The sequence below is a fragment of the Myotis davidii genome, unplaced genomic scaffold (genome assembly GCF_000327345.1).
Source record: "Myotis davidii unplaced genomic scaffold, ASM32734v1 scaffold148, whole genome shotgun sequence".
NCBI lineage: Eukaryota > Metazoa > Chordata > Mammalia > Chiroptera > Vespertilionidae > Myotis > Myotis davidii.
The window spans coordinates 3,642,435-3,650,938 of NW_006299479.1; the positions used below are offsets into that span (position 1 = coordinate 3,642,435).

Below are 8,504 nucleotides of genomic sequence, written 5' to 3' on the forward strand. Positions count from 1 at the left end.
GTGGAGCTGGTTAGAACAAGTAGAAGCTAAAAATCCCACTCGGCCCAGAGCTCACCTGGAAACCCACAAAGGAGATCTGCATGGAAAGAATGGTGCCCAGGCAGTAGACAGTGCAGTAGGCCACATAGATCCGGTGGGAGAAGCGTCCCGTGAGCATCAGCACCAGCACATGGAGAGGGATCAAGTTGATCAAGAACACATAACCTCCCCATGAAGAGACCTGACAGGATGAAAGAGAACAGTTCCTCTGAGCACTCCTCTTCCCACCACCACCAGCACACCTTGGGATATTACCTGTGACCTTTTTAAAGAACATAATCTTTATAATAACTAATAATCTTTATTTATGCCAAGTGGCTTAGAGAGTTTAAATAACTGATTTCTTTAAATAGGAAAATCAAATTCACACCCATTGCTATAACTCAATCCCCTATTCCCTATGGCTCCTGACATCAAAATCACAAAACAAGAGGCACCCAACCTTCAGGGCTACTCTAGATGCAAGCTATTTTAAGTTCACGGAGAACTTGGGGATACATGGGAAACATGAGCAAGTGGAAGCAGTTATAGGAAGAAGTCTGAGAGTATATGTAAAATCAAACAAATATAGATATATAAAAAACTTAAGGGGAACATATCAGAAAAGAGAGTTGGCCAACCAGTATGCACCCAAAGAAAATACGGTATCTGGAAAACTTTAAAAATTAAAACATCTCTATCTTGCTATTATAGAATCGACATCCATGCCTGCCTTGGGTTAGTCTTTGTATGGATACAAGAGACAGTAAAGACTTCTAGCTTCCATTCCAGAGTCTCAAAGCCCAAGAGCTACTTCCAATTTATAACAGTTGATCCCAGTAGGTATTCGGACATAGAGAAACTTCTAGAAGAAAGAACTGAAAAGTTACCATGTAGAAATAAGCAAGGGCACACTTGGCTGCCCAATAGATGGAACCAGTCTTTACTGCTTTGATCCACATGTAGTAAGTGAGTAGCATGCAAAAGATGGCAATTCCTGCAGAAAGAATGCAACAAAAAGTCAATAAATGGCCATACTCGCATAATTTTTAAGAATACCACTCTGGAACAAACTGCCTGATTCATATCTCAGATCTACTACCCATTTATAGCTTAATTATTGTGCCTTTCCTTGTACTAATCAGTCCATAATAGTATCTACTTCATAAGTGTTGTGAAGACAAAACTTACTAATTGCATGCTAAGCACTTAGTACCTCGCACACAGCAAGCACTCAGTGAGTGTCTAAGTGTTGTGAAGACAAACTTACTAATTGCATGCTAAGCACTTAGAACAGTACCTCGCACACAGCAAGCACTCAGTGAGTGTTGGCCATTATCATTACTATTCTTTCCAGGTACTAAATTCCCTGCTAGTCCTAAATGTATCCCATGCATCCTGCATTTCCATCTTACCACAGCAGATCCTTCTTCCCTGACCGCCCCTCTTTAATATGCCTGTTGGAAGTACCAGCCTCAGGGTCCAGTTCACCTAAACCACTTCCAAATAGCCTTCCCTGGCTCCAAATCGGAATTAATGTCTCCTTTAACTACATTCCCAAAGTACTCTGTTCATATTACTCTCTTGGCACACGATACTATCTGCTTGTTACTAGTTATTTTTATAAGTCCATATTTACCTTCCTTCATAAAATACAGGCCAACATAATTTTATTCATTATCTATCTCTATAATCTTATTCATTACTATCTTTATAATACCTAACACTGCTTTCCCAATAACACTCAATAAACACAGGTTGAATTGAAAATATGTAGTAAAGGTCATTATAGTTTTAAGAACATCCATGCCACTCATCTAGGAAAATGAAACAAGTAAATAATGTTAAAACAAGTGTGCCACTCAACACTAAAAATTGACTCTACTTTTATAAGTCCAGAGATGAGTCAAATGCCTTACAGAAGAAAAATCGCCAGCTACCTTTCTACAAGAGAGGACAGGAAGAGAATATAAACTTTTCTGAGATCCTTTCCTGCCTATTTCTAATCTTGCCCAGATACCATTTTTACTATTGCTAAATAATAGATATGAATCCAGGTTCTACTGCACATCATGAAGTTCCAGGGGGAAATGAAGTGCACAGACCTTCCTTGGCATTTTCAGTCTTACCTTCATTATCATAGGAGCCAGCTACAGATCGGGAGATATACCCAGGAACTACAGCAATCATGGCAGCAGCAAGAAGTCCAGCCCCCGCATCCTGTGAGGAAAGAAGGGCAACAGGAAGTTAACACCAATACATTTCTGAGAGAGGAGAAGAGAGGACCCATGAGTCCAGTGGTCAGCAAACTCATTAGTCAACAGAGCCAAATATCAACAGTACAATGATTGAAATTTCTTTTGGGAGCCAAATTTTTTAAACTTAAACTATATAGGTAGGTACATTGTTATTAACTTAATTAGGGTACTCCTGAGGCTTAGGAAGAGCCACACGCAAGGGGCCAAAGAGCTGCATGTGGCTCGTGAGCCTCAGTTTGTCGACCACTGCACTAGTCCATTCTGTTTAACATAAGCTCAGAGAACAGTCCAGCACTTTCACAGGTAAATGTGATGCTAGAAAAGTTCACAGCACAAGACAGCTAAAACTTCACGTCAACTCCCCATGATGATACCAAGTCTGAAACTGAGAACACATATGCTGAGGACAGACAAATCATGTAAGCTGTCAGACATCAGACATGGGCCAGAGGGGGCTGTTTGGCTGGTGAATCCCCAGGCTTATGAATCCCTACCCCTAAGAGTATCTGTGACACTGCAAGAACACCAGTCACACCTCTAAAAGCTATGCAAGTACAAGCAAAGGAAGACAATTATTATTTGAGCTAAAAAGCCAACAGAGCTAGGTGATAATCTATCTGAACTAAAGATTCTAGGAGCTTAGATAATCAAGCTGCAATATCACCAGGCAATCTGTGAGCTCGAGAGAGGGGAACAACAAAATCTAACTGACACCCAAAGTGAGGAAGGATTTGTCTGTTAATAAGAGTCAAATTTGAAACAAGTGCCACAAGGAAAGCATGAAAAGGCTTCCAAACTAAACTCAAGTTTCCCAAACCCTCCTACTAGTTTAACACCTCTCAAGTATCTCCCCGACACCACAACCGCGAACTAAGAATAGCCTCCAAAGAGCCAGGGTCAGTAATGCAGAAACCTAGAAAGAGAGGCAATATTATGGAGTCTCCTACACAGCCCAAGTTGGTTTAAGAACTTTAAATCTTTTTCAAAATCAACAAATAACTGCTAAAGTGTTCATTTTTAGTAGGAAGAACTAACCACTTTAGAAGATGTCCTATAGCTGTTTTTCCTCTCCTTTAGAGTGTGAGGACTTCACACCTCACATTTTAAATGTTTTTCCTCCTTATGGAACAACTTACATTTGACCTTCAAATGTTCTCTTTAAAGGACAAACAGTTGTTAATGATAAGAAACCACATATTCTAGGGAGGAGCTGGAAGGAACCAATAATGCGGCACAGCAAAAGCTGTCTTTAGCCTCTGGCTCCCTGCTAAGGTTCAGTCCCCCACCCACTGCCATTGACTACAGAGGTTCAACAACATTCATTCCCAAGCCTCCTGACACCACAAATCCTTCACCTTGAGCTCTTTGGTAAGGTGGTACGTGACGATGGTGGTGAAGGAAGAGAAGAGAGGGGCCAGGAACACACAGACATTCCGAATGTCGATGGTGATGTGGAAAAAATGGAGTACATGGTAGATTGCAGCAGAGGTGATCATTAAGCCTGTAACAGAAAGAAGAAACCCCATTAAGTTCTCTATAATAAAAGCATAATATGCTAATTAGACCGGACAGCTGAACGACCTTCCAGACGAAGCCGGGGCTGTGAGGGCCGAGGCAAGCTGCCTCCGCTGCGAGGACCAAGCCTCTTGCACAAATTTTGTGCATCGGGCCTCTAGTCCTAGGATAAAGCCCTTAAGGGCAAATGTAAGTATCAATAAAGTGACAACACAGGTCTTAACAAACCACCAAAAATACTACGACAGCAAGTATTTCTCTCTCAAGGATTCAGTAGGAAGTCCAGAATTTATGAAGAACTACCCACGCCCATCTCCCATATACATTCTCCTGTCTATATAAGATCCACTTTTAGGAATCTGCAATCAGAATGAAATTACAAGTGTCATAAAATAAAGATATTAGAAATAAAATAAATTGTTCCATAATATGCAAATACTGATTTCTGTTTTTTACAAAGAACCCTGTTTCACTTACCGGGGTAAATCGTTCCACCAATGATTCGGCCCAATGGGTACCAGGCCCGGTCATCAAACCAGTTATGGAATTTATAAAACCCCTCCTCAGCAAGGAACCGGGTGGTCCGATAATTAAAGTACCTACAGCAAGGGAAAAAGGACCCACGTCTTTTCATACTCAAATACTTGTACCAATTTGCAGTAAATTTTGCTCCTCAGGTTATACCACTGAGGAACTTATCATTACTCCAATAAAAGTCAGTTTGCTACCAACAATTATGCCAGGCATGAAAATCATTTTATGCTCCTGTAAGTCTCATTTGTAGTTCCACGCTTGGCTCAATTAAAGCACTGCTTCCCTCGTAAGGAAGTGCAGCTAAAGCCTAACATGCTGCTAACGCTCTCTAGCAGGGCACTCCATCAGGCTGGCCTGTCGTAGGCACCGCCACAAGTCAGAGAGGTCAAGCACCCAAAAGGCAAAACAGCTGAGCTGTGGGCACCAATACATCTGGCTGTGACAGGAACATGCAAGAGAACATTTCCATACTACATACAAGGACACACAGATAAGTTCCAGTGATGGGCAGCTCTAAAGATGTGGTTTAACAGAATGAACATTTGTTAACCCGCTCCATAATACAAACTTCTTAATTCTCATGTTATTTACACTCCTCTAATCCTATTTCCTCTTTGGTCAGTCAAATTTTCACAGCTAAAGCAGAAGTGGCAGAAATCTCTATCCTGTTTCTTGCTAATGAATGTTATTTTGGTAACTGTCAAAGAGACAGAAGGGCTCAGGGTAACAGGCAGTCAACATGTGTCAGAAATGTGTCCTTTGCCTACCAGAGTGAGGCGGAAAAAGTAAAAGTTAGTGTGAATAGGTCTGGACTAGTGTCACACCCCGGGCCTCAATTTTCTGCTCTGCAAGAAGAGATGTCAAATCACAAGATCTTTAGTCTCTTCCAGCTCTATGACTACAGAGCAGATATTCTTGCTTTCCCTGACATCTCACCTCAATGCTTGCAAATTTACAAATCAACAAATTTACAAATATATGCAGGAGCATTTTGAATCAATGCTCCATAGGCTGAATAGGCTATGTTTAAGATACCAATATTTCAAGTACCTATGATTCTAGCTCTCCAAATTTTAATTAAGCCTTAGGCAATATAACATAATGGCTCCAGTGTCTAGCCCGGGGTCCTCAAACTACAGCCCCGCGGGCCACATGCAAATACAAATATTGTATTTGTTCCCGTTTTGTTTTTTTACTTCAAAATAAGATATGTGCAGTGTGCATAGGAATTTGTTCATAGTTTTTTTTTAAACTATAGTCCGGCCCTCCAACGGTCTGAGGGGCAGTGAACTGGCCCCCTGTTTAAAAAGTTTGAGGACCCCTGGTCTAGAGACAGTCAAAGCTTGGTTCTTCTACTTATTACACTTGTAAACCTGAATTCTCTCTCCCAGCTTCCTGTCTTATTTGTGAAAAGGAGATAAAGTACTACCTCCATCTCATAGGGCTGTCGTTAGGTTTTAGAGATAATCCATGAAACAGTGCTTGGAACAAAATGAATGCTCAATAAATGTATTTCACCTGTATCTTTTTTATCTAAAACAAAATCCCTAATCAAATTAATCCGTTTAAATTTTTCTCAGTCTTAGTACTTAACTGATAGGCCCAATTTCTACCATATAAATTGTTAAGCAGGAAAAAAAATGACATGGATCTCAAGTTCATGGCTTGTGATTTTCTTTTCAGCCCAAAAGCATACACCAGGCCCCTTTCCCTCAATCTACATTCCTAACTGTTGACCCAGCTGAGAAGCCAACCATAAAGTGATAGGTGGGCATATCAGTAATCTCTTACATTTTTTATAATTTTAAGAGACTCACTTGATTAATTCTAACAGAAATGTTCAAATGAAGACAATTATATCCTTTGGAAAACTTGAGCAGTTTCCCCCCTAAATGTGTAGAAAACACATCCCCATCACTAAGAACTGACTGGAATGTGAATTTGAAACCCATGAACCTGAGTGCTTCTCAAAGAAAATACCGGACCAAGCAAATTTACTCACGGATCAAACTCGTGGATGACACTTTCAAATCTCAGGACGGCAAAGAGACGAGTGGAGAATGCTGCAAATACCAGAGAATTAATATGTCAATGGTAATGTGCCATGAATAATAGCACACAATAGAATTTTAAAGATAATAGTATTATCCAGCACAGAAGTCACAGAAATATAAAATGACCCCTGAATATTTATCCATCCCTCCCACATAAAATAAAGAGAAGTTCACTTTCTCCTGACAATCACACCTACATCTTCCACTCAGGCAGGACACGCTTAACTAGTTCCCATCAATGCCTCTAAGAACGCATCCACCTATTAACGCTGCACTCAACTTACATGGTCATCATCTATATATGTTGAGTTCCCCACAACTAACTTTGGAGCAAACTAAGAGGTAAGGCAATCAAGAGTATACTTACAACTCATAAAAAGCTAAAATATCTAAAGACAGAAATACTAAGGTAGGCAACCAAACTGTCTTTTTGAAAATTCAGTACCCAAGGGTCCTCAGTATCTCTTGAACGAGCACAGCATGCTCCCCATTCGTTCCCAGGGGATCACTAGTCCTTTTATAACGCTTGTTCTTTTGCCTTCCTAAAATTATACTGATGGAGGACAGTAAAAGGAACACATTCTGCTGAAAAGAATAAGAAAACCATTCTTGATTTTTTCCCCAAGATTTTCTCCTTTCCATCCCCCCAAAGAAAGAGTGCCCATGCACACTCACACAACACAGCGGCCATGGACAGAATGAGAAGCTTCAGCAGCGTGTCCTGCTTCTCATAGGACAACCGCAAAAATCCCAGCTTAGTCATCTTGACATCGATGGGTGGCAACAGATGACACGCAAGTAGCTGAAATGGAAAAATCAAGACCATAGGATAGTGAACACCTTCCATTTACCCAATTCACTGTTTTATCATCCTATTTTATGGCGGCAGAGAAACATCAAGGAGACAGGAGCTACGGAACACACCAGAGAGGGTCAGGGCTAATACTAATACCCGAGTCTTGCCCGAATTACGGTTCCCCGGCAAGGAAGTGGGCACGAGTCAGGTGTATGTGTTAAGACTGAAAAGGAATGATTAGACCTATCACCATAATTCCGCCTCCCACTTCCTCACAGCTAACAAGTGCATACGCAAAACTGGCAACAGTGTGGTACAACAAGTGTGCAGAGAAAGCGCAGAAATAGAAAAATGGGGGTTGGAGGAAGAGATGTAAAGAAAATAGGAAAAAAAAAATTGGAAACAGAGAAAAAACGAATTACAAGGAGAAAGAGCGTTCAAGAAGAGGCAGGAATGTCCGAAAGCAAGCAAGGGAAGAATAGTGGGTACAGAAGTGAACGTAGAAAGCGGAGAAATGGAAGCCTGACTGAGTCAGCTCAATGTGCGGGTCCAAATTTCGGTTTCAACTGGCTGGCTATGAGCTGCCCTCTGTTCCAAGGACCAGTGACTACAGGGTCAACTGAAAGAGCACGGCTGATGGCAGGTATTCTTAAACCACAAGCTGGTCCAGGGCTCGGCGATCAAGAACACATCAAGGATAGGCAACACAGTCCAAGGCTGCAGGGGGGTCATAAGGAACCTGTGCCTCTCTTGAACCCCCCCACCCCACCCCCAATTATCACTAGAGGAAAGGGGGGGGGGATAACACTGGGCTGCGCGGAAGGCATGAAGAATCGTATGTTCCTAGCTCAACAGTGAGAAATCAAGCATCTTTTCCATAATTAACCGTCAGAGATGCCGTTTTACACGGGCTTAATGATAATCGCAGGGGAAAGCCTTATCTTGCAATCAAGAAGAAACACCTAACTCCAGGAAGTCAATATTCCAGCCACATACCTCCGGTTCCTATTTGCTTTCTGGAACGCCTGAAACAAAAGACTTAACCGCTACCGAGTTGACATGACCCCGGAAAGGAGAGCAGCAGATCCTCTGCCTGAAAGCTGAGCACACGGGCTGGTAACCCAAGGCAGGACCTCCAGGGAGCTCTCGCTGTGCCGCCCTTCGATCGTTTCCCAAGAGCCTCCAGCAAGAAGGAGCAAAGGCGCTTCTCCTAAGCGCTCCGCACCCGTTCTCCCCAACGTGCCTGCAAACCGGGCACCCTCGTCCCACCCCGGTTACAGTTCCGGAGACAGCACCCTCCCCCACCCCTCGCCCCCTTTCGCTTGCACC

At 42.2% G+C, this 8,504-nt stretch overlaps 1 protein-coding gene across 2 annotated transcripts in view; it reads right to left on the reverse strand.

Moving 5' to 3' along the window:
• Positions 1-8,504, reverse strand: part of STT3A (STT3A, subunit of the oligosaccharyltransferase complex (catalytic)) — a 20,811-nt gene that overhangs the window by 11,763 nt on the left and 544 nt on the right. For both annotated transcript variants that reach the window (XM_006775062.2, XM_006775063.2), the window contains exons 2-8: positions 7,055-7,181; positions 6,328-6,388; positions 4,269-4,390; positions 3,632-3,777; positions 2,148-2,238; positions 909-1,015; positions 56-220 (exon numbers count right to left, since the gene is read on the reverse strand). In XM_006775062.2, coding sequence (XP_006775125.1) covers positions 56-220; positions 909-1,015; positions 2,148-2,238; positions 3,632-3,777; positions 4,269-4,390; positions 6,328-6,388; positions 7,055-7,142 — 780 coding nt within the window. In that variant the 5' untranslated portion in view covers positions 7,143-7,181. The remainder of the gene's footprint in view (positions 1-55; positions 221-908; positions 1,016-2,147; positions 2,239-3,631; positions 3,778-4,268; positions 4,391-6,327; positions 6,389-7,054; positions 7,182-8,504) is intronic.